A 24146-nucleotide genomic window follows, 5' to 3' on the forward strand; every position below is an offset into this window, starting at 1 on the left:
TACAGTGAGCTATGGATTGTACCACTGCACTCCAGCCTGGGCAACAGAACACTTTTTTTAAAAAAGCTGGCTGGGCGTGGTGGCTCACACCTGGAATCCTAGCACTTTGGGAGGCCAAGGAGGGCAGATCATGAAGTCAGGAGATCGAGACCATCCTGGCCAACATGGTGAAACCCCATCTCTACTAAACATACAACAATTAGTGGGACATAATGGCATGTGCCTGCAGTCCCAGATACTTGGGAGGCTGAGGCAGGAGAATTGCTTGAACCTGGGAGATGGAGTTTTCAGTGAGCTGAGATTGTGCCACTCCCTCCCAACAGAGGGAGACTCCGTCTCAAAAAGAAAAAACCAAAAACAAACAAAAAACAAGGGAGATAGCCCATGACCTAGGATTCTGTTAATATCCTCATGAATGTGGAAACTCCCTGAGTTCCTCAGAGGCTTTGGATTTCTCTTTGTAAAGGAAGCCAATCTGAGCAAAATGTCTGTGATTCAGAAGCCAACAGGAGGCTAATCATACCATCCCTCAAGGGACATATGGCATGTCACCCAAAAGACACTGGGGTCTGCCTTAAGTATCAGTGAGATGGCCTTCTCTGATTCCTGGCCTATTTTCCAGAGTTGGTTTCTTGCATAACTGATAAAGCAGGGAGTAAACTACCTTGCCCTATGACAGCCTGAGAATTCACTTTTAAGGATAAGTAGATCAGGTGTCTCAAGGACACAGGATCCTGGGGCTAGGCACCCTGTCTATCAAAGGCATTGCAGCCCCTCCCATCAGAACTGCATTATTTCCAGGAACTCCCCAGGGCTATGTGAGAAGGCAGCCCCCAGTGACCCATTAGGGCACCCTCAGGACCTTCCTGTTGAGCTTTTGCTAGTTCTGATCCCAAAAAAACCATCAGGAATGCTTCCCTTAGTCCAGCACAACCTCCTCTGGGGAGACTCCAGCCCCTGATGTCCTAATCCAAGGATGAGAAGCATCTGTCCATCCTATTCCTTAGACAAAAGGGCCTTGAGGGGCCATTTGGGAAGGCATCGACACTTAAGAGAAAGAGATGAGCTGAATCAGGAACCATCCCCAGCTGTTCACCCAGAGAGGTTTGTGAAGCTCAACAACAAACATGCTGCCTTCCACAAGCCAGGCGTCGTGGCCAGGCCACTAGAGAATTCCTGCCAGGAATGGAATCTGGAACAGACTCTGGTCAACCATTCCCAGATCAGAGGAACCAGAGGCCTTGGACACCAGCACCACAGAGTCTCCATCCTGAGGCTGCATGGGGTCATGCAGGCTGGAGTCTAGCTTTCTCAAATGTTAGAGAGCACCTGGCTGTCCTCCATGCCACCCTACCTCCAGAGAGTCAGAGAAGACCAGCAGCCCAGCTGCCTGGGAGCCTTCTCTTCTCAGCTTCTAGGAAGCAGCTCTGCTGCTGAACAGGGCTGGAGAGCTGTAATTATCGAGACAGGATAAGAGCTATTTTAGGAAGGAGCCATCCTGCTGCCAAGGCTTTTGACTTCCTAAACTAAAACAAGATGCACAGAAAAAGGGGGTGGGGGTGGGGGAGAACAGGGAGGAGCGTGCTCAGTCAAAAACATCAAATCTTGACCAAAGGGAAATATTAACCCCTTCCCAAAGGTACACATTTGCATCTAGGGGTGAGCAAAAGTCTAGCTAAGAACACTATCATCCCCTAGCTTTGGGAAGGAGGCGTAACCCTTCCTTCATCCCCTATCCATCTCCCTATGGACTCCCTCTCTCCTAAGACTCTCCAAGAGCACTACTCAGTCTGTTTCATCTATTTTGACATTTGAGCACAAACATTTCATACTGTTGTTTAAACGTTTCCTGTCTATGTCTTATCTCCCCAACCACATGGCAAGTTTCTCAAGGCCAAGGAATGTGTGTACTGCAAAGCTTCAATGCTTCCCCTAAAAGTGCCTAGCAGAGTGCTAGGCCTCTGAATAAAAACTGTTTATGGAAGGGAGAGAGGGAGGAAGGAAAAAGAAAGGGAGGGACTCACTGTCTTGCATGGAGACAATCTCCGAAGGTAGCCGCTCCCACCTACAGCTGAGCTCATGGCATAAGGCTGGATAAAAACCCATGGCAGTGGAAGGTGGCAGCCTTGTTTCTAGACACCTCCCCTTCAGCTGTTCCATTATCTGAGCTTAGGCCGACCCCCACTATGCACTCATTTGTTTTCTATGGCCAACTGTCCATCCTGAGTCAGCCTATGAATGGGACCCATTAGAGGCCATTGCTAGGCTTTGAATAATAGAGAAATATGGCAAGAGGAAGAATGGAAGTAGGAAGAGCTTTGACCATCTTGTCAAACATGGGCCAAGAATAGCCAAGGTACTCATGGGAACAATGCAGTGAAATCAGGACCCTACCAAAAATCAGGACACAGGACTGCCAAGAGCAGACTCCACCTTGAGTTTTTCCAAGTTGAGGACCCAAATAGTGTGTAACCCAGAAAAGTGACACCTTTCTGGAATGCCCCAGGCTGAAAAGGGGAGAACCAGGTGGGGACTGATCCAGTGGCTACCTAGACGGCCTTCCCACAGAGCACTTGGCAAGAGTCATCATCTGCCAAAGTGTCTCTATTCTTTCTTTCTAGGACTGCAACTAGTTCATACAGTGCTTTTGTGCAAATACCCCTCTGGAAGGATGCAGACCCACAGGTGAACAGCTTGGCAAATGGAACATACGTTAGATTTCAGCCCCCCACTTTCCCCTCCACCAGGTGCTCTTGTGCAGTGAACAGTCTGCCCAACCATAGGGAGCAGCTCTGTCTTTCTCCATGCCCACTCCCATTATAGGACAGGAGAGGGATTTGGATAGTCGGGTGGGCACAGGAAGACTGGAAGTAACCTCCCAGGGGTGTTCTTACCTCCTCATCTGTCATAACAGAGAAGTAGAAGCCAGGCATTCCCAGGGGGGCAGCAAGTGGAATTCAGAGTGTGCCAATAGAAAAGGAAAAAGAGAAATTTACTAAAGATGCCCAGTGGACTTGGGCAAACCTGGCCCAATCCCTTCCTAGTGCAAGTGGCCCAAATAATAGCAGCTGGTCTTTACTGAAAGCTCACTGTTGCCAAGTACTGTGCTAAGAGCTTTAGAGGTAATACCTTGTAATAATCCTCACAATAACCCTAAGAGGGAGCCATTATTTTCATTAACAGATGGGGAAACTGAGGCTTAGAGAGGTAAAATAACTTACCCAAGGTCACAGTCAGCAAATAGTGGACCCAGGGCTCAAATCCAGTTAGTAACTCAAGTTTGTACTTAACTGTGCCCCTACTTTATAGAGCTTTCCTCCCTCTGAGGAGCAGGACGGCCCATCTCTGCTCTTTGCTGACCATCACTAGGAGGGTTCAAGCTGGTTGGGCTTGGATGGCATTCCCAGGGCTCTCTGCCCCCAGGAACTGCTTTATCCAGAGCCCTGGCCTCTGTCATGCTCAAGGGCTGGAGTGTATTTTGGGCCGTGATGTTCGCAACAAGAAGCCCCTGCTGCCAAGATTTACTCCATGAGGGTGGTCCCCACCCTCCCCTGCCCCCAGAGAGGCCAAGAGTATAAAGGGAGCAGAGGGTGACAAGGCTGGGGGACACTTCTCTCAAGCATTCTAGAGCTGCAAGATACACTGATGGCCTCAAGGAGAAAGCCCAGACATCTCTGAAGATCCTGCCTGGGCAGCATCAGTAAGTACCCTAGGTGGTAGAGTGGGTCATGAGGAGGGTTCTAAAAAACCAGAGAAACACTTGAGAAGAGTCCCCAGCCTGAATAAATATGAAGTCAACCCTGAGCAAACTGTGAAGCAGGCAGTATGCTTTGGTGTATTTTTTTTAATTACATGATAGGTGGCCAACTAAGCTGAAAGGCCACGAGGCTTAAATTATTCTCCGTACCTAAAGTGACTTCCTATTAAAAGGAGATTCTTGAAAATGGAAAAGGTGGCCAGGCGCGGTGGCTCACGCCTGTAATCCCAGCACTATGGGAGGCTGAGGCAGACAGATCACCTGAGGTCAGCAGTTCGAGACCAGCCTGACCAACATGGAGAAACCCTGTCTCTATAAAAATACACAATTAGCCAGGCATGGTGGTACATGCCTGTAATTCCACCTACTTGGGAGGCTGAGGCAGAAGAATTGCTTGAACCTAGGTGGAGGTTGCTGTGAGCTGCAATCACGCCATTGCGTTCCAGCGTGGGCAACAAGAGCAAAACTCCATCTCAAAAAAGAAAAAGAAAAGAAAAGGAAATGGAAAAGATTCCAAGCCCCAAAGAAATTACTCTAATGGTGGAATTTCAGTAAGATGAGAAGTTCCTCTGCTCCTTCAAGTCAAAATCCCAGCATTTATCTCCTAAATGACCCAGCTCTGTAGATACATAGATGCCACTCCTCACCTGCCCTCCCATCTCCCAAGCTCCCACAACAGGCCCACAGGAGGGAAAAGTACAGACCTTTTAGCCACTGGATGACACGATTGTTCATTTCCTCAGAGACATCTGAAAGTAACACAATTATGGTTGCTTTTCTTCTCCCTGTGGGATGCAAATCCCACCCTCCACTGCTTGCAGCTCCCTTTCTAGCTCCACATTTCTCACCCAAAGGTGCCCTCAGCCCTTGGTCCTCTCCAAGAAGCTCCTCCAGCATAGGACTATATATTCCCACTCTCCCTATCCCTCTCTCTGTGGCCCTGTGAATGCCTTTCCCCTCCTGGAAGTCTAAATCCCAGCTCATCTGCACCCCACCCTCTCCACTTTGTTGCCAGCGTGTTTACCTGAGGCCCTTATTCTGTTTAACAGCCCTTACCAGCCCTCACCCCAGCTCAGTGCTTCATCTCCACTCAGGAAGCAGCTTTCAACCCTGCAAGCCCTCTTTACTACCTTCAATTGAAAAGGTAAGCAGTGTTGCCTAGAGGAGTCAATGCCTGTCACCCGGCCCAAGCATCGTCATCGATGTCATTAGCTAGGAGCACAGAGAAGCTGGCAGGGAAGGAATGGAACAATGGGCTCAAGTATAGGACTAGCTTTGGCACTGGCAGGAGAGCAGCAGCCCTTAGGCCCAGAATGAAGAGTTGGCCTTTCCTGCCCACCCCAACATCCCCATCTCACTAAACTGGGGCTGCATCTGGGCAGTCTGCTTCTTCACATACCCAGGAAGAAAGAACTAAACCATTGAATGAGTTGTTTGCAGGCACGCTTGGGGGTCTGTGGCACTTCACTCAGTGGTGCCCAACTTGGAGACTCCTTTGGTGATGGTGGTGGTGATGGGCTTGCCTTCTCTCTCTGGAACTTCAGATCCTCAAATAAAGGGCTAGAGTCTATTTTAAAACAGGACAATAAAGGATCTAGGGAAGGAGAACACTTACGCTCAAAATCAGGTGTTGTTGGCTGGCTTTCGGGTATTCCAACTTCAGGATTCAGCAAGGCCCACCATGAGCAGCCAGGCTCATACCTAGGTAAGGACCGAGGAGGCAAGGCCCGAAGGGTCAGTTTCAGGGTCTGATGGTCTGCAGAGACACTGCTGCTTCCGTGCTCTGGGAGAGAGCGACTCTTTGGAGATCTGATCTCAGTAGTAGTCATAATCCTTTGAATGGGTCCAGTTTGCACTGCTTCATCCTTTGGGTAAGACAAAATCCTGCGGGGAACTCTGACTCCTTGGGGGTTCTGGACCTTGGATGGTGGGTCATCTTGTAAGATTTGTGATTGTAAGTTATCCTTCTGGTCTTGAAAACTCAATCGACGAGAAGATTTGACATCTGGGATGGATGAGGCATGATGGCCGACCTTGCGCCCTGACTTGCTCTCACCGCTTCTTCGTGTTGCTTCCTCTCTGGGTGGACTAACATTCCGTTGTCTGCTTGAAGCATGGGAAGCCAGTGTCTGAGTTTGCTGGCTCTTTGGATGAGGAGAGGAATGGCGGGATGATTCTGTTATTGGTCCAGTCTCGGTTCCCTGAGGGGTGGGTACCGCATAGCGTCCAGGCCCTAACTCGGGGGAGACAGATCGAGGATAGTCTGATGCCGAATGGAGAGTGGTGGGATGTGCAGCTTCTGATCTTCGGTGGGAAGGGTTCAGGGAGACTGCAGCACTTCGATGGCTTCAGGTAAGAATGAACCAATGTCCCCACTGAGGGAATGTGTTAGTAGTAACCTCAGACCCTCTCTGTGCTGAAACCGATACCTTGGCCCCAGGTTTATTTGTCTTGATGGTTGTGCCTTTCAGAGCAGATCTCATATTTTACTGGCTGGCTTGTATTCGGGAGCCTAATGATGCCTGAATATTTATCCTGTTTTAAAGCTGCTATTCTTGGGCATCTACAAAATTGGCTGTTGTTCTATGAGTGTCTCAAATAGTCTCCTTAGCTACTGCTCTGTAATGTGATGTCTGGTGATGTCATAAAGGAAGGAGCTTCCTTCCTATTACACATCCTAGCATAGAGCCACAATTCTTCACAGAATCCCAAAGCAGTACCTGAAAGGAAAGTGTGGATTTGTCTTTGGAGTTACATCACCAAGCCTTTGGCAAGTTTTTAACAAAACTGGGATTTCCTTGTATATAGAGAAGGCTCCAGACCCTCCCTTAATCTTCCCAGATTCTAGAAATTCTCAGGGACTCATCCAGAGAAGGAAACAGCCAGAAGATCCTATGAAGACAAGGTCAAACCAAACATGCTGTGTTCACCGCAGTTTTAATAAGGTACAAAGTTGCCCCACTTTTGTTTGAAACTGCACTGTGTACAAGTTTAAACAAAAATACAGCTTCAGCCTTTTCCGGTCTCAAGGATGGTTTCATTGCTCCTGGGATAAAAATACAAGTTGCTCAAATAATAAATTCTCACATTCTTGGTCCAGGAGTGTCTAGTGTTTTATTAATAAAAGGGATTTGGGCTGGGTGCAGTGGCTTATGCCTATAATCCCAGAACTTTAGGAGGCCGAGGCAGGCAGATCACCTGAGGTCAGGAGTTCGAGACCAGCCTGGACAGCATGGTGAAACCCTGTCTCTAACAAAAATACAAAAATTAGCCAGGTGTGGTGGTATGCACCTGTAATTTCAGCTAGCCAGGAGGCTGAGGCAGGAGAATCACTGGAACCCAGGAGGTGGAGGCTGCAGTGAGCTGAGATTGTGCCACTGCACTCCAGTCTGGGCAACAGAGCAAGACTCTGTCTCAAAAGAAAAAAAAAGAAGGATTTGTAGTTAGTTATTGGTTTCTATCATAAATGACTAGTTGGGTACCTAGAGAAATTACCTGAGTTGCCTGGGCCTTGGCTTCTTCACCTGGAAACCACTGCCAGGCACATGGTTGTCACATAACAAATGTTAATGTCATTTCTCACGATCCTGTCAGCCATCCAATTAGCCAGACTTGGTTCTCTTCTGAAGAGTAACTTTCCAATTTGGATGACCATTTTGGAGGAGACTCTGTCACCTCTCTCTCCCTTTCAAATGTTCTTTCTCTCTGTTTTTTAGACATAGACTCTACTATATACAACATTCTATCATGAACTCTGAAGGGTCATTGAGGTTATAGGATGGTCAGCTTCATTCTTCTATGCTCTACGCTGACCATTCTCTTCTGTTAACAGTTTTTCCTCAAATGAACTATTAATTATGACATTCTAGTCCTGCTTCCCATTGATTTAGCTTTAAATATTTTATTTTTGTTGAGACAGAGTCTTTCCCTGTCACCCAGGCTAGAGTGCAGCAGCACGATCTTGGCTCACTGTAGCCACCTCCTGGGTTCAAGCAATTCTCATGCCTTAGCTTCCTGGGTAGCTGGGATTACAGGCACCCACCACCATGCCCTGCTGATTTTTATATTTTTAGTAGAGATGAGATTGTTGACCAGGCTGGCCTTGAACTCCTGTCCTCAGGTGACCCACCCACCTTGGCCTCCCAAAGTGCTTGGATTACAGGCGTGAGCCACACTGCACCTGGCCAAGAGGGTACCTTGTGTTGGTCTTCTGACAACTCCAGATTATTTTTGCCCTTTTGTTTGTGGCTAGATCAGCTTAGGAGGCGTGTTGCTACCAAGTACACTCATCCTCTCTACCCCAGAGTCCACATAACCCTTTTACCTCCTTGGGGTCTCTTGGCCGCTATCCTGACACTGGTGGGGTGAAGGAAAAGATCAGAAAAGGTGGTCTCCACAGCCACAGTCAGGTGACCTGCAGCCAGGTCACCTGGGAGGACACCAGGTAGCTGTTTCTCAGCTATGCAAACTCTTAGGGTCTGCAGAGCTTGAACTGTTGGAGTCAGAATAACTGTGTTGAAGTCCTCACTAGCTGTGAAATCTAGGGTTGGGAACTTGGCCTCTCTGCATCTCGCAGTGGCTCACACTTGTAATCCCAGCACTTTGGGAGGCCAAGGTGGGTGGATCACTTCAAGACCAGCCTGGCCAACATGTTGAAACCCCATCTCTACTAAAAATACAAAAATTAGCCAGGTATGGTGGTGCGTGCCTGTAGTCCCGGATACCCGGGAGGCTGAGGCAGGAGAATCACTTGAATCCAGGAGACAAAGTGAGCTGAGATCACATCACTGGATGCTAGCCTGGGTAACAGAGGGAGACTCTGTCTCAAAAAAAAAAAACAAAGGTCGGGGGGGCAGGTGTGGTGGCTCACGCCTGTAATCTCAGCACTTTGGGAGGCCAATGCAGGCAGATCACCTGAGGTCAGGAGTTCAAGACCAGCCCAACCAATATGATAAAACCTCATCTCTACTAAAAATTTAAAAATTAGCTGAATGTGGTGGCACATGCCTGTAATCTCAGCTACATGAATCGCTCGAACTGGCAGGGGGAGATTACAGTGAGCTGAGATTGCACCACTGCCCTCCCGTCTGGGCAACAAGAATGAAAACTTTATCTTAGAAAAAGAAATGAAATCTCTCAACACCTCACTTGCTGATCTGGAAAGCGGATCTGATAGAACAACCTCATGGGTTCATTTGGAAGCTGAAATGTGAGAATACATGGGAAGCCAAGCACAAGCACAGTGAGTGGCAAGAGGCACTCCCTGGAGGGTCAGCACAGCATCACCCCTGAGAAGCAGGTGGCTGGTGGTCTGAAGGTTGCTGAGATGAGGATGAGGGGAAGTAACCCAGCACCTCCTTTGCCCTCCTGGGGCAGGGGGACAAGGGCTGCTCAAAGGCATGGTGTCCAGCTCCCTTTGAAGAGGGTAGAACCTGTCCAGCTTCTGTACTTCGGTTCCCCTAATGACCAGTCCAGAATGGCAGGGGCAGCTCTGCATGCCGAGAAAGGCCCGTTTCCCAAGCACCTCCCAGTGCCTCATCCCTGACGTCCCACTTCCACTCTTTGGCTGGCCATCACTTATTCCTGGCCGGGCCCAGTGGCTACACCTATAATACCAGAACTTGGGAAGCCGAGGCGGGCAGATCACTTGAAACCAAGAGTTCGAGACCAGCTTGATCAGTATGGCAAGACCCATCTCTACAAAAAAAATACAAAAAAATCAGCCGAGTGTGGGTGGTGTGCGCCTGTAGTCCAGCTACTTGGGAGGTTGAGGTGGGAGGATCACTTAAGCCCGGAAGGTGAAAGTTGATTGTGCCACTGCATTCCAGCCTGGTCAACAGAGCAAGATCTAGCAATAATAATAATAATAAATAATCTTATTCCCACTTTGAGGCCTGGGTCATCTCTTCCAAGAAGTTTTTGCACACACCCAATCCCTAGACTAGTAGTAAATCTCCTTGGATTAATCCCTGGAGCACTTGACATCCTGTGTCTTGTCCCACTCTTAAGGCTTCTATTTCAGCCAACCTAATTTATTCATTCAACAAATAGGTATTGAGTGTCTGCTCTGTGCCAGGTACTGGAGAGTGAACAAGACAGACTCATGGAGCTAACATTCTCAAGGAGGAGGTAAATACACAAATAAATATATGTGATATCAGATGCCAGGCACGATGGCTCATGCCTGTAATCCCAACACTTTGGGAGGCTGAGGTAGGTGGAATCACCTGAGGTTGGGAGTTCGAGACCAGCTTGACCAACATGGAGAAACCCTGTCTCTACTAAAAATACAAAATTAGCCGGGCATGGTGGCACATGCCTATAATCACAGCTACTTCAGAGGCTGAGGCAGGAGAATCGCTTGAACCTGGGGTACGGAGGTTGTGGTGAGCCAAGATCTCACCACTGCACTCCAGGCTTGGCAACAGAGCAAGACTGTCTCAAAAAAAAAAAAGAAAGAAAGAAAGAAAGAAAGTGAAGGCAGAAAGGAAGAAATGGTCCATAGAGAGTGAGGGATGGGGTATGGGTTGGGGGGGTCTTCTCAGCAGAGTGGTCAGGAAAGGCTCAGTGAATAGCAAAGGTTTTAAAATCTCAGAGACGGCCAGGCAGGGTGGCTCAAGCCTGTAATCCCAGCACTTTGGGAGGCCGAGGCGGGTGGATCACGAGGTCAAGAGATCGAGACCATCCTTGTCAACACGGTGAAACTCCGTCTCTACTAAAAATGCAAAAAAAATTAGTTGGGCATGGTGGCATGTGCCTGTAATCCCAGCTACTCAGGAGGCTGAGGCAGGAGAATTGCCTGAACCCAGGAGGCGGAGGTTGCAGTGAGCCGAGGTCGCGCCATTGCCCTCCAGCCTGGGTAACAAGAGCAAAACTCTGTCTCAAAAAAAAAAAAAAAAAAAATCTCAGAGACAAGAATGAGTGTCATGTGAACAGTAAAAAGATATGACTGGAGTGGAGTGAGTGAGGGTAAAAGGAATAGGAGATAGGATCAGGAAGGGATCATATTTTTTTTAGATGGAGTCTCGCCCTGTTGCCCAGGCTGGAGTGCAATGGCACGATCTTGGCTCATTGCACCTCTGCCTCCCAGGTTTAAGCGATTCTCCTACTTTAGCCTCCCAAGTAGCTGAGACTACAGGTGTCGATCACCACGCCTGACTCATTTTTGTATTTTTAGTAGAGACAGGGTTTCACCATGTTGGTCAGGCTTGTCTTGAATTCCTGACCTCAAGTGATCTGCCTGCCTCAGCCTCCCAAAGTGCTGGGATTACAGGCTTGAGCCACTGTGCCTGGCCAGGAAGAAAGAATTTTTTATTTTAAATCTGTTAGTAAAAGCAGGAGACTGGCTGGGCACTGTGGCTCACACCTGTAATCCCAGCACTTTGGGAGGCTGAGGCAGATGGATTGCCTGAGGTCAGGAGTTTGAGACTGGCCTGACCAACATGGAGAAATGTCATCTCTACTAAAAATATAAAATTATCCAGGCGTGGTGGTGCATGCCTCTAATCCCAGCTACTCGGGAGGCTGAGGCAGGAGAATAGCTTGAACCTGGGAGGTGGAGGTTGTGATGAGCCGAGATCATGCCATTGCACTCCAGCCTGGGCAACAAGAGCAAAACCCTCTCAAAAAAAAAAATAAATAAATAAAAACAAAAAAACAGGACTATCAGAATCTGAATTGCTTTAAAGTGTAATGTAGCTGCAATAACATGTATAATTTTTACATGATAAACTCAACAAGCCAAATACACACACTTGGGTACCCACCCCAGATCATGACATGGAACGTTTCTGTCACCCCACAGGGCTTCTTTATGTCCCTCTCTGGTCAATACTTTTCTGCTACCCTATTGAGTGGGCACTATTTTTCCTTCTGTCCCCATAGATGAACTTAGCCTTGAACTTTGTCCTTGAACTTTGTTTTTCTTTTTTCTTTTCTCTCTCTCTCTCTTTTTTTTTTTAAGAAAGAGTCTCACTCTATCACCCAGGCTAGAGTACAGGGGTGCAATCATAGCTCTCTGCAGCCTTGAACTTCTGGGCTTAAGCAGTTTTCCCACCTCAGCCTCCTGAGTAGCTGGGACTACACGCATGCACCACTGTGCTTGGCTAATTTTTTTTTTTTGAGACAGGGTCTCCCTCTTTCACCCATGCTAGAATACAGTGGCATGATCTATGCTCACTGCAGCCTTGACCTCCCACTTCAGCCTACTGAGTAGCTGGGACTACAGAAATGCACCATCATATCACGCTAATTTTTTGTTTGTTTGTTTTTTGTTTTGAGACGGAGTTTCGCTCTTGTTACCCAGGCTGGAGTGCAATGGCAAGATCTCGGCTCACCGCAACCTCCGCCTCCTGGGTTCAAGCAATTCTCCTGCCTCAGCCTCCCAAGTAGCTGGGACTACAGGCGTGCACCACCATGCCCAGCTAATTTTTTGTATTTGTAGTAGAGACGGGGTTTCACCATGTTGACCAGGATGGTCTCGATCTCCTGACCTCGTGATCCACCTGCCTCGGCCTCCCAAAGTGCTGGGATTACAGGCTTGAGCCATCGTGCCCAGCTGGTATCTCTTTCCTTCTTTTTTCTTTTTTTGTTGAGACAGAGTCTTGCTCTGTCACCCAGGCTGGAGTGCAGTGGCATGATCTCAGCTCACTGCAACCTTTGCCTCCTGGGTCCAAGCAATTCTCCTGCCTCAGCCTCCTGAGTAACTTGGATTGCAGATGCATACTACCACGCCCAGCTGATTTTTGTATTTTTAGTAGAGACAGGGTTTCACCATGTTGGCCAGGCTGGTCTTGAACTCCTGACCTCATGATCTGCCTGCTTCAGCCTCCCAAAGTACTGGGATTACAGGCATGAGCCACCATGCCTGGCGAGGTATTTCTTACAGTATTTCAAATAGATAAAAAAAATGTTGACTCAAAAAGCTTGAAGCGTATATGTGAAGTCAGAGCCCAGCAGCCAGGATGTAGACCCAGTCTTCCCAAATTCAAACCTTTTCTCTTACCTTCATGTTGGGGTCCAGCACATCTGCCAGGGGGCTACCGACCTGGGGGAGTCCCCAAGACCACCAACGTAGATGTCTCATTCAACCTGAGGGAGAGAGTGCGTGGAAGTGAAAGAAGAAAGAAAAGCGGAGTCTGGAGGTCTGAATGACTTGTAGTCAAGCAGCAGCTTTATTTTTGTGGGTGACAGCTTTTATACCTTTTTTTATTGTTACATTTACTTTAGCTCAGCAGAAAAGGGGGCAAACAGAAAAGGGAACAGAAATCACGTAAAAATAGTTATCAGGGGCCTGTGATAACAGCTCACAAAGCAGTTTTGAGGGGGCTTGTGATAATAGCTTACAAAGCAGTTTAAGAGTTAATATATGTTTTTCAAAGATACACAGTGCAAGCAAACAATGGTGCCCTTAAGGTGGCTTGTTAATCATGTTTTCCATCAGGAGGTAGAACAGAGGCTCAGCTCCTGAGAAAATATGGGCAGGGGTCTTTGCCCCTCTCAGGCACCTCAATTGCAGCAAGCTTATTGCTTACACAGAGACTAAAGGGGATATGAAAGCAGTCAGCACAATGTCCTCATAAACCACAGGCCCTTGCTCTGCATTCTGTTTTTGCCTCAGTGGCTTAGCCATTTTTACCTCGACTGGACAGCCCTCGAGAGCGGGGGGAGAGCAGATAGGTCCAGCAGCCAAGTTGGGGTGAGTCACGCTAGCTGTCTCAAGCCCTTTGTGCAAACACTGCACCTTCACACAATGTCCACCTCCATAGTGCCTTGACAGGGAACGGGAAATATGTACATTGATTAGGTCAGTGCAGTGGGAGATTTATTTCTGTTCAGAAGTTCAGAGAAAGTCAAATTTGTTTTTGATCAAATAATTAAAGAGAAAGGGTCTTAAAGAAAAAGTTGGCTGGATACAGTGGCTCACACCTATAATCCCAACACTTGGGAGGCCAAGGCAAGAGGATTGCTTGGGACCAAACTGAGCAATATATGGAGACATCATCTCTGCAAAAATAAAAAACCTATCTGGGTGTAATGGCATATGCACCTATAGTCCCAGCTATTTGGGAGGCTGAGGTGCAAGGATCACTTGGGCCCAGGAGGTCGAGGCTGCAGTGAGCCATTATCATGCCACTACACTGCATGCAGCCTGGGCAACAGAACACGACTCTGTCTTGAAAAAAGAGAAACGTGGCCGGGTGCAGTGGCTAATCCCAGCACTTTGGGAGGCCGAGGCAGGTGGATCACGAGGTCAAGAGATTGAGACCAGGCTGGGTGTGGTGGCTCACGCCTGTAATCCTAGCACTTTGGGAGGCCGAGGTGGGTGGATCACCTGAGGTCAGGAGTTCAAGACCAGCCTGGCCATCAGGGCGAAACCCTGTCTTTAAAAAAAAGAAAGATCGAGACCATCCTTGCCAACATGGCAAAACCCCCACTCTACTAAAAATACAAAGGTTAGCTGGGTATGGTAGTGCCCACCTGTAGTCCCAGCTACTCAGGAGGCTGAGGCAGGAGAATCACTTGAACCTGGGTAGTGGAGGTTGCAGTGAGCTGAGATTGAGCCACTGCATTCCAGCCTGGCAACAGAGCAAGACTGCATCTCAAAAGAAAAAAGAAACGTTAAAATTGAACTGGTCTTTGAAAGATGGGTAGGATTTTTACAAAAAGTAAAGGCTTTTCAGACACATGGTACATGCGCAAAATGTTAGATTGCTTACAATATAAGACACACTAAAGTTTCTTTTAAAAATCACTAAAGATCCAAGTAATTAAAGTATAAAATGTGGCATGTACCCCAGGAGGGGCTTTCAGGCAGTGTTTTTAATGAGATTTTACTATGGACATGGAAGCTTTCCATTTCCTGTGGTGGAGCCCAGTGGCAGGAAGGCTTAGAGAGAGCTGGAAGAGAGGCCAGGGCACTGTTGGTGAGGGAGCCCGGGGAATCAGCCCTCTGCCCTCTGCCCTCACAAACCCCTGCCACACCCCTGTCGCCACCCCAGCTCACGGAATCACCTGGGGGTCTGATGAAGCTGTAGGTTCCTATTCAGAGAGTCTGTTCCTAACGGGCCCTGGGTGATGCCAGTGCTGCTGGTGCACAGAGCGCCCTGAGGAGGGCGGTGCCAGCTCATCCCTTCAGGGCTGGAGGCCAGCTGGCGTTCGTTCCTGAAGCTGCCTTGTCTCCTGGAAACTCAAATGTCTCTCTCCACCCATTCTTACCCTCCCTGTCTTTACTTAATGCCAGCTTCGCTACCTGTGTTTTCCATCCCACTCCTTCCTCTCTTCCGGCTTTGGCTCATCGCCTGTTTGCTTCAGTCTCCTGGCAGAAAGCCCCCAGCCCTGCTGCTTCTCCTCTCAAGCGGCCATTCCTGTCCCCCTCAGCTCCCTCCCCAACAGCACAGTGGCCAGCTCCTTCCCTCCAGCGTTCTCTCTGCTCTCCTCACCACCCGGCCTCAGCAGAGCACTCTGAGAGCTTCTCTGTCGATAGTGAAACCCTCATTCTCTCCTTGAGCGTCCTTGTTTGCTTTCCCAGCTTCAGCTGTCGCCTGCATGATGCTCTTCAGCCGGTACACTGCTAACTCCGTTACTCTGCTGGGGCTGCCACCTCAAGGTCCCACAGACTTGGTGGCTTAAACAACCAAGATGTGTTTCATCACAATTCTGGAGGCTCTAAGTCCAAGAGCAAGTGTCGACAGGATTGGTTTCTTCTGAGGACCTCTCTTGTCTGCTTGTGGATGGCCGTCTCCTGGTGTTTTCACATGGTCTTCCCTCTGTGCGTGTCTGTGTCCTGCTCTTGTCATAGGAGGACAATCATCGTATAGGGTCCACCCATATGACTTCATTTTACCGTAATTACCTCTAAAGGCCCTATGTCCAAATACAGTCCCACTCTGAGGTCCTGGGGTTCAGGTCTATAACATGAATTTGAGGGGGAAACAGTTTATCCTATAACACTGCCTCTGACCCCTCTTGGGAACATCAGGCCTACAGATCCAGCTCTCCCTCCCACCCCCCATATCTCTCTATACAGCATATCCCAAACAGACCCACCTGGCCCCCTTCCCAGTCCTTCCTCCTGCTGTCCCAATCCAGATCAGGGCCTTGGGATCCTCTGGCTCTCCCTCGCCCCCTTCCCATCACTGGGTCATCTGTTGAATTGTCTGCACGTCTTTTGTGTTTGCCTATTCCTTGGTGTTGCTGGTGCCGTGGTTCCAGCTGCTAACATTTCCGGACACTTCTGCCTGGTCATCTTCCTCTCCACCAGCCCAGCTTACACTCCCTTGCCTTACTAAGCAGGGCTCCAGCTCTCTCCTGCCCCTGCCTGGGAAGCTTCCATTGCTCCCCACTACCGCGGAGTATCGTGCGATCTCGTGAGGTAGACAGGCTGGGTATTGTTACTGTTATTTGCTAGTTTTAGAGATGAGGAAGCCAAGGACCCAGTTGCTCAGTGTTTACTAGCTAGACAGCAGGCGTTCTATGTGCCAACTTCAAACTGCTCAGCCTGGCATTCAGAATGGCAATGGCATGTCCCAGACCGTGGTCCCAACTGTCCATTTTCTAACAGCTCCCCAGGCACCCACACTTCTCTGCCTCTTTTTCGCTCTGCACCCTTGACCCTCCTCCTTTTTCTGCTTTGTCAGAATCCTTAAGGCACTTCGTAAATAACCATTTCCAGGGATTTACCCTCACATCTGGGTTACTCCAAGGGACAGGGCGGCCTCATGGGTGCCTGTGGGGGGTGAAGGGTCCTCCTGGCTGTGGGTGTGATCACACACTCCTGTTGTAACCCCTGCTCCCCCTGACACTTGCTGCCCCTCGATTTAACTGCCTTGTGTTCTGTGCCTCCCATTTGCTGGTAAGACCCTGAGTCGGCAAGCGTCCTTGGTTTCCTCATCTCTAAAACTAGCAATTAACTATGGTCCCTCCACCATAGTTCTTGCATGGTGCTGGATCCACAGCTGGCACCACTCGGAAATACCTCAGTCCTGTGGAGGAAGACAGGCTGGGTTTCCAGCCACCCTTCTATGTCTGTATACTCTGCTCTTCACTGAGGCCAGGCCCCTTTGGGCTCGTCTGCCTCTACACAGATAATGAATTCTACCCACTGATCCCCTCCTCTCCTCCAGTAACAGTCCACCTCCCTAGTGAGCATCTGGCTGACACCCGTTCCATTCCCCAGGCCTATGAGGCCTGGTCCCTTGCCATTGCTGAGCCACAGCACCCGCCCATCTGGCCTTAGAGCGCTGTCATTTCAGAGCAGAGTGTGCACGGGGTGGTCAGGTGAAATGCAGCTGAGGGCTCTGCGACCAAAGGCAGAGCTTGGATCCCATGCTCTCCTCCTCTCTCCGAGCCTAAACAGTGCTCCCTTTCCCTGTTTCCCACGGTATCTGGCAGAATTTAGGCCACATTTCATTTTCTTCCGCCCACAGGGCTCCCTGCCCACTGGGTCCCCAGTCACTCTGTCCAGGTGCACAAGCTTCTCATCGTGGTGGAGCTGTTGCTGGGGGAGATCCCCGACCGGCTGCAGTTCCGACAGCCGTCCCTCAAGCGTTCACTCATGCCCTATTTCCTTCTGACTCAAGGTAAGGCTGGCTTCCCCACCCCAGAGCCCGCTAGGCCCCCTTCACTGGGGCCTTTTCCGTGCCCATGCCGGTTTGCATCATCCAGTCCACTCCTGTTCTCCCTGCAGCTGTCAGGACAGGAAACCTAGCCAAGTTCCACCAGGTCCTGGATCAGTTTGGGGAGACGTTTCAAGCAGATGGGACCTACACCCTAATTATCCAGCTGCGGCACAACGTGATTAAGACAGGTGTGGATCAGGATCTGAGGGGCTGTCGGAGGAACAGAAGCCAGGCTGGGGCAAACCCAGTGGCTATCTGTGGGCAAGTGAAGGGTCTGTGCCCACCCTGCCCTGCCCACCCCATCTCTCCTTCCTCTCCCAGGTGTGCGCATGATCAGCCTCTCCTATTCCCGAATCTCCTTGGCCGACATCGCCCAGAAGCTGCAGTTGGATAGCCCCGAAGATGCAGAGTTCATTGTTGCCAAGGTGGGGCTGGTTCAGGAACCACAGGGACCAGGTTGTCACTTTCCTGCCAATTTCAGGAGGCAGGAATGGGAGGAGTTTGGCCAAGGAGGGGAATAGGTAAAGCAATGGCATAGTCTTTTCAGGGAGTGCCCGTCATTTGCAGTGAAGCCAAGAAGTTGCCAGAGGGAGAATGGATGTGCGTGTGAGTGTAGGTGTGTGCACATGTTGAGTTTATGATAGTGCCTGCGAGTGTGAGAATATAAGGCAGGCAGAGGAATGGGATGGAACAAGATGTTCTCTGGCTTAGAAGATGGGTGTGCTGGGCCAGGCGCACTGGCTCATGCATCGTCCTAGCACTTTGGGAGGCCAACGCGGGCAGATCACCTGAGGTCAGGAGTTTGAGACCAGCCCGGCCAACTTCACAAAAGCCTGTCTCTACTAAAAATACAAAAATGAGCCAGGTATGGTGGCAGGTGCCTGTAATCCCAGCTACTCGGGAGGCTGAGGCAGGAGAATTGCCTGAACCCGGGAGGCGGAGGTTGCGGTGAGCCAAGATCACTCCAAGATCATGCACTCTCCTGCCTGAGTGACAGAATGAGACTCTGTCTCAAAAAAAACAAAAGAAGATGGGTGTGCTGGTGAGCTTTCTTTCCTCTTTGGGGGCCTGTAGGCCTTCCGGGATGGTGTCATTGAGGCCAGCATCAATCATGAGAAGGGCTATGTCCAATCCAAGGAGATGATTGACATCTATTCCACCCGAGAGCCCCAGCTGGCCTTCCACCAGCGCATCTCCTTCTGCCTAGATATCCACATGTCTGTCAAGGTGAGGAGCCTGTGGCTGCAGAGTCACACCTGGCAGCAGCACGCCCCTCCCTCCACATTCATGGATTCCTCAGAGAAGACCCAAGTCCCAGCCCATCGCTGTAAAATCACTGAGCTGCAGCACAGGGGTCCCAGAATGCAGAGGGGACTTAGCCACAGTTCCACAGCTAGTTGCCCTCTCTTCTTCTGTTTAAGGAATTTGGTCACCACGGAGGACCAAGCAGGGATTCAGAGGGCAGGGCTCTACATTTGGTTCCAAATTTGAGTCATTTAACTTCTCAGAGCTCTATTTCTCCATCTCTGAAGCTGATAGGGAGGTGTTACCTGTCTTGCTTGCTTCATAGGGTTGGTAAGATTAAACGAAGTCCCTGTATTGAGGCACTTAACAAAGTCTAAATTGTAAAAAAGATGGGACTGGGCTGGGGGGGGAGGGGATGTGGCTCACACCTGTAATCCCAGCACTTTTGGAGGCCGAGGCAGTTAGATCACCTGAGGGCCAGAGTTCGAGACTAGCCTGGCCAACATGGTGAAACCCCATTTCTACTAAAAATACAAAAAATTAGCTGGGCGGTGGCACGCATCTATAATCCCAGCTACTCAGGAGGCTGAAGCAGGAGAATCGCTTAAACCCGGGAGGCGGAGGTTGCAGTGAGCCCAGATCATGCCATTGCACTCCAGCTTAGGAGACAAGAGCAAAACTCTGTCAAAAGAAAAGAAAAGAAAGAAAGGACCGTGCTGGTATCTAGCTCCATGAAAGGGGGAGCCCTCATCCTCTGGCACTGAGTTTGGTGCTATTACTATTTGGTTGCCATGTTTTCTTCCAGTCTCCTCCCAGGAAACTAGGGATATTGCTCCCTTGCTTAAAATCCAGCTAAGCCCTTCTTCACGTGATATGCAAGGCCCCTTGTGACCTGGTCCCTAACGTCTCGCCCCACTGAGCACAGGCCTGGCCTCTCCCCATTCCCACACCCACTGTGTTCTTCCTTTTCCTCCTCCCTGCCCAGTTGAGAGTGTTGGTCATTTATTCCTCTTTTCAGTATTTCCCACAGTGCACTGTAATTCCTTTGATGCCTGGCCCCCCACTAGACTAACTGGAGAGGGCCCGCTGCTTCCTGCTGGGTGTTGGCTCACAGGGGACGCAGGGAGTGCAGGTTGCACAAATGCCTCCCCTGCTTCCTCCCCTCCCTTACCTCGCTCCTCTCTCTGCTGTGCCCCAGGCCATGAGGTTTCCTCCTAAATCCTACAACAAGGACTTGGAGTCTGCAGAGGTAAGCTCTCCTCTGCTTTCTGGGTGAGACTGAAAGGTCAAATTTCCACACACAAGGGGAGGTGGGGAAGTGTCTGGAAGGGCTGGGAGCTGCTCTGAAGCTTTGGCCTCACCCCGCCTCTCTCCCCAGGAACTGCGTGAGCGAGAACAGCAGGACTTGGAGTTTGCCAAGGAGATGGCAGAAGATGATGATGACAGCTTCCCTTGAGCTGGGGGGCTGGGGAGGGGTCAGGTGAATGGGGACAGGCTCTTTCCCCCTCGAGGGTCCCCTGCCCAGGGCACTGTCCCCATTTTCCCACACAGAGCTCATAGGCTGCATTCGTGCAGGGGGTGGGGGTGCTGGGAGCCAGCCACCCCCATCTCCCCCAGGGCCCCTCCCCAGCCAGTGACTGATTGCACAGTGGGCAGGAGGGTGGGCAGGCGACCTCCCCGGGCAGGGTCCTGGCTAGTGGTGTGGGAGAAGGAGGGAAGGATAGCCCTGTGCTCCTCTAGGGAGCAGGGGCCTAGAACTGGGATGTCTTGGCTTGCATGTTTTTTGAAGCTTCTATTATGATTTTTAAACAATAAAAAGGTCTCCAAAGCGTTTTGTGTATCAGTTACTATACTTCACTGCAATATTGGCAGCCTTTGATTTTGGTTTTTTGGCCTTAGAGTACTGGCCCTGGGTGTGTAGTAATCTGAAGGCCCGATGGGTCTGCAGAAGGGGAGGTATCTAGGGGAGGATGGAGGGACCCTGAGCTGGAGTCAGGGGCCTAGGTTTACTCTGTTTCGTACCTGTGTGGTTCTCAAATACTGGCAGATCACCACATCTCTCAGGCTCCTTCCCCACATCTGCCATAAGATTAGTCAGTGAACTGGTTCTTAAAAATAGGAATCCAGGCCAGGCTTGGTGGTTCACACCTGTAATCACAACACTTTGGGAGGCTGAGGCAGGCAGATCACAAGGTCAAGAGATAGAGATCATCCTGGCCAACATGGTGAAACCCTGTCTCTACTAAAAATAGAAAAATTAGCTGGGCGTGGTGGTGCATGTCTGTAGTCCCAGCTGCTCAGGAGACTGAGGCAGGAGAATCGCTTGAACCCCAGAAGCGGAGGTTGCAATGAGCCGAGATCGAGCCATTGCACTTCAGCCTGGGCAACAGAGTGAGACTCCGTCTATAAATAAATAAATAAATGAATGAATGAATGAATGAATGAATGAATGTTGAGTGTGTTCTCACTGCTCACACACCATCCATTCCCTGTCTCTCTCCCTCTCCTTGAGTCTCTCCATGGCCTGAGACACAAAATAATACTGAAATTAAGCCTATTAATAACCCTCCAATGGCCTCTAAGTTTTGGCCAGGCATGGTGACTCATGCCTGTTATCACAGCACTTTGGGAGGCCAAGGCTAGTGGATTCCTTAAGCTCAGGAGTTCGAGATCAGCCTGGGCAACATAGCGAAACCCCATCTCTACTAAAAATACAAAAATTAGCTCGGCATGGTGGCACACACCTGTAGTCCCAGCTACTTGGGAGCTTGAGGTAGGAGGATCCCTTGAGCCTGGGAGGTGGAGGCAGAGGCTGCAGTGAGCTGAGATCCTGCCACTGCACTCCAACCTGGGTGAGAGTGAGACCCTGTCTCAAAACAGAAAACAGAAAAAGGGAGAAAGGATCACATGTCTCTCACTTTAAATCAAAAGGTCAAAATGACTATGTTTAGTGAGAAAGGTATGTTGAAAGCTGAGAGAGGCCAAAAGCCAGGCCTCCTGCACCAAATGGGTAGCCACATTATGAAGGAGTTCTTGAAGGAAATTAAAAGCACATGCTCCAGGTTGGGTGCAGTGGCTCATGGGAGGCAGAGGCAAGTGGATCACTTGACAGTAAGAGTTCGAGACCAGCCTTGCCAACATGGTGAAATCCCATTTCTATTAAAAATACAAAATATTGGCTAGGCTTGGTGGTACACACGCCTGTAATCCCAGCTACTCTGGAGGCTGAGGCAGGAGAATCACTTGAACAGGGGAGGCGGAGGTTGCAATGAGTCAAGATCACAACACTGCACTCCAGCCTGGGTGACAGAGTGAAATTCCGTCTCAAAAAAATAATAAATAAAAGTGCTGCTTCAGTGGACACACGGATATGAAAACAGAACAGCCTTATTGCTGATAGGGAGAAAGTTTCAGTCTGGAAAGATCAAACCCGCAACAACCTTCCTTTAAGCCAAAGCCGAGTCCGGAGCAAGGCCCTCGCTCTCTTCAGTCCTGTGAAGGTAGAAAGAGGTGAGAAAGTTGCAGAAGAAAAGTTAGAAGCTAACAGAGGTTGGTTTGTGAGGTTGAAAGAAGCCGTCTCCATGCCACAGAAGTGCAAGGTGAAGCAGCAAGTGCTGATGGAGAAGCTGCAGCTGGTTATCCGTCCAGATTCAGCTCAGATCACTGAAGAAGGCGGCTGCATTCAACAACAGACCTTCAGTGTAGAAAATCAGCCTTCTACTGGAAGAAGATGCCATCTAGGACTTTCATAGCTAGCCAGGAGAAGCCAATCCCTGGCTTCAAAGCCTCGAAGGAGAGGCTGACTCTTGTTAGGGCTAGTGGAGCTGGCGACTTTAAGTTGAAGCCAATGCTCATTTACCATTCCGAAAATCCTAGGGCTCTTGCTAATGATGCTAAATCTACTCTGCCTGTGCTCTACAGATGGAACAACAAAGCCTGGATGGCAGCACATCTGTTTCCAGCATGGTTTACTGAACTTTTTTTTTTGAGACAGAGTCTTGCTCTGTGGCCCAGGCTGGAGGGCAGAGGTGCAATCTCAGCTCACTGCAACCTCTGACTCCCCCGTTCAAGTGATTTTCCTGACTCAGCCTCCCAAATAGCTGGGATTATAGGCATGTGCCAGGACGCCTGGCTAATTTTTATATTTTTAGTAGAGATGGGATTTCACTATGTTGGCCAGGCTGGACTCAAACTCCTGACATTAGGTGATCTGCCTGCATCGGCCTCCCAAATTGCTGAGATTATAGGCATGAGGTTTACTGAACATTTTAAACCACTGTTGAGATGGACTGCTCAGGAAAAAAAAAAAGATTTCTTTCAAAATTATTTCTGCTCACTGACGATACACCTGATCACCCAAGACCTCTAATGGAGGGTACCAGGGAAATAATGCTGTTTTCATCCCTGCTAACACATCCATTCAGCAGCCCATGGATGAAATAATTTCAACTTTCAAGTCTTATTTAAGAAATACATTTTGTAAGGCTATAGCTGCTGTAGTGATTCCCCTGATGGATCTGGATAAACTGAAAACCTAGAAAGCATTCATCATTCTAGGTGCCATTAAGAATATTTATGATTAGGGCCAGATGTGGTCCCTCAAGCCTGTAATCCTGGCACCTTGGAAGGCTGAGGCAGGTGGATAACCTGAGATCAGGAGTTTGAGAGCAAGCTGGCCAACATGGCGAAACTCCATTTCCACTAAAAAAAAAAAAAAAAAATTAGTTGGGCGTGGTAGCACACTCCTGTAGTCACACCTACTTAGGAGGCTGAGGCACGAGAATCACTTAAATTGAATCCAGGAGGCAGTGGTTGCAATGAGCCAAGATTGTGCCATTGCACTCCACCCTGAGTGGCAGAGTGAGACTCTGTCTTAGAAAACAAAGAATATTCATGATTAGGCCTGAAATGGTGGCTCACACCTATAATCTCAGCACTTTTGGAGGCTGAGGCAAGAAGATCCCTTGAGCCCAGGAGTCCGAGACCAGCCTGGATAACAAAGCGAGACCCTGTCTATACAAAAAAAAAATAGGTCAAGCGCAGTGGCTCATGCCTGTAATTCCAGCACTCTGGGAGGATGAGGCGGGTAGATCACTTGAGGTCAGGAGATCAAGACCAGCCTGGCCAACATGGTGAAACCCCATCTCTACTAAAAGTACAAAAATCAGCCAGGCATGGTGGCAAGCGCCTGTAATCCCAGCTACTTGGAAGGCTGAGGCATGAGAATAACTTGAACCCAAGAGGGGGAGATTGCAGTTAACCAAGATGACACCACTGCACTCCAGCCTGGGCAACAGAGTAAAACAGTGTCTCAAAAAAAAAAAAAAAAAGCTGAGTGTGGTGGTGTGTGCCTGTAGTCCCAGCTACACAGGAGGCTGAGGCAGGAGGATCACTTGAGCCCAAGAGGTTGAGGCTGCAGTGAGCCATATTCATACCACTGCATTCGGCATGGGCAACAGAGGGAGAACCTGTCTCAAAAAGAAAATATAGCTCTCTGGTCCATGCCTCCAAGATGACATGTGATT

General features: G+C 49.4%; 2 protein-coding genes and 1 pseudogene across 4 annotated transcripts in view; 1 reads left to right on the forward strand and 2 right to left on the reverse strand.

The window, feature by feature from the left end:
- LOC100388347 (septin-4) overlaps positions 1-3066 on the reverse strand; it is a 16232-nt gene extending 13166 nt beyond the window's left edge. Inside the window, exon 1 of the mRNA XM_078372737.1 lies at positions 2895-3066. Coding sequence (XP_078228863.1) covers positions 2895-2933 — 39 coding nt within the window. The 5' untranslated portion in view covers positions 2934-3066. The remainder of the gene's footprint in view (positions 1-2894) is intronic.
- The window catches only part of LOC144582554 (26S proteasome non-ATPase regulatory subunit 3-like), a 25853-nt gene extending 5403 nt beyond the window's left edge, over positions 1-20450 (forward strand). The window contains exons 2-8 of one of the 2 annotated variants that reach the window (XM_078372740.1): positions 4807-4901; positions 17185-17337; positions 17445-17564; positions 17698-17801; positions 18451-18603; positions 19820-19870; positions 20000-20450. In XM_078372740.1, the coding sequence (XP_078228866.1) occupies positions 17313-17337; positions 17445-17564; positions 17698-17801; positions 18451-18603; positions 19820-19870; positions 20000-20077 (531 nt within the window). In that variant the 5' untranslated portion in view covers positions 4807-4901; positions 17185-17312 and the 3' untranslated portion in view covers positions 20078-20450. The remainder of the gene's footprint in view (positions 1-4806; positions 4902-17184; positions 17338-17444; positions 17565-17697; positions 17802-18450; positions 18604-19819; positions 19871-19999) is intronic. The other variant, XM_078372741.1, reaches the window with a different exon arrangement.
- LOC118153701 (uncharacterized) lies at positions 4261-6364 on the reverse strand (annotated as a pseudogene). Its single transcript, XR_013535484.1, has 2 exons — positions 5373-6364; positions 4261-4506 (listed from the first exon to the last, which is right to left on the reverse strand). The product of XR_013535484.1 is annotated as an uncharacterized LOC118153701 (transcript).
- Positions 20451-24146: the final 3696 nt, after the last annotated feature.

This window comes from Callithrix jacchus, chromosome 5 (assembly GCF_049354715.1).
Source record: "Callithrix jacchus isolate 240 chromosome 5, calJac240_pri, whole genome shotgun sequence".
In the NCBI taxonomy this organism is placed as follows: Eukaryota; Metazoa; Chordata; class Mammalia; order Primates; family Cebidae; genus Callithrix; species Callithrix jacchus.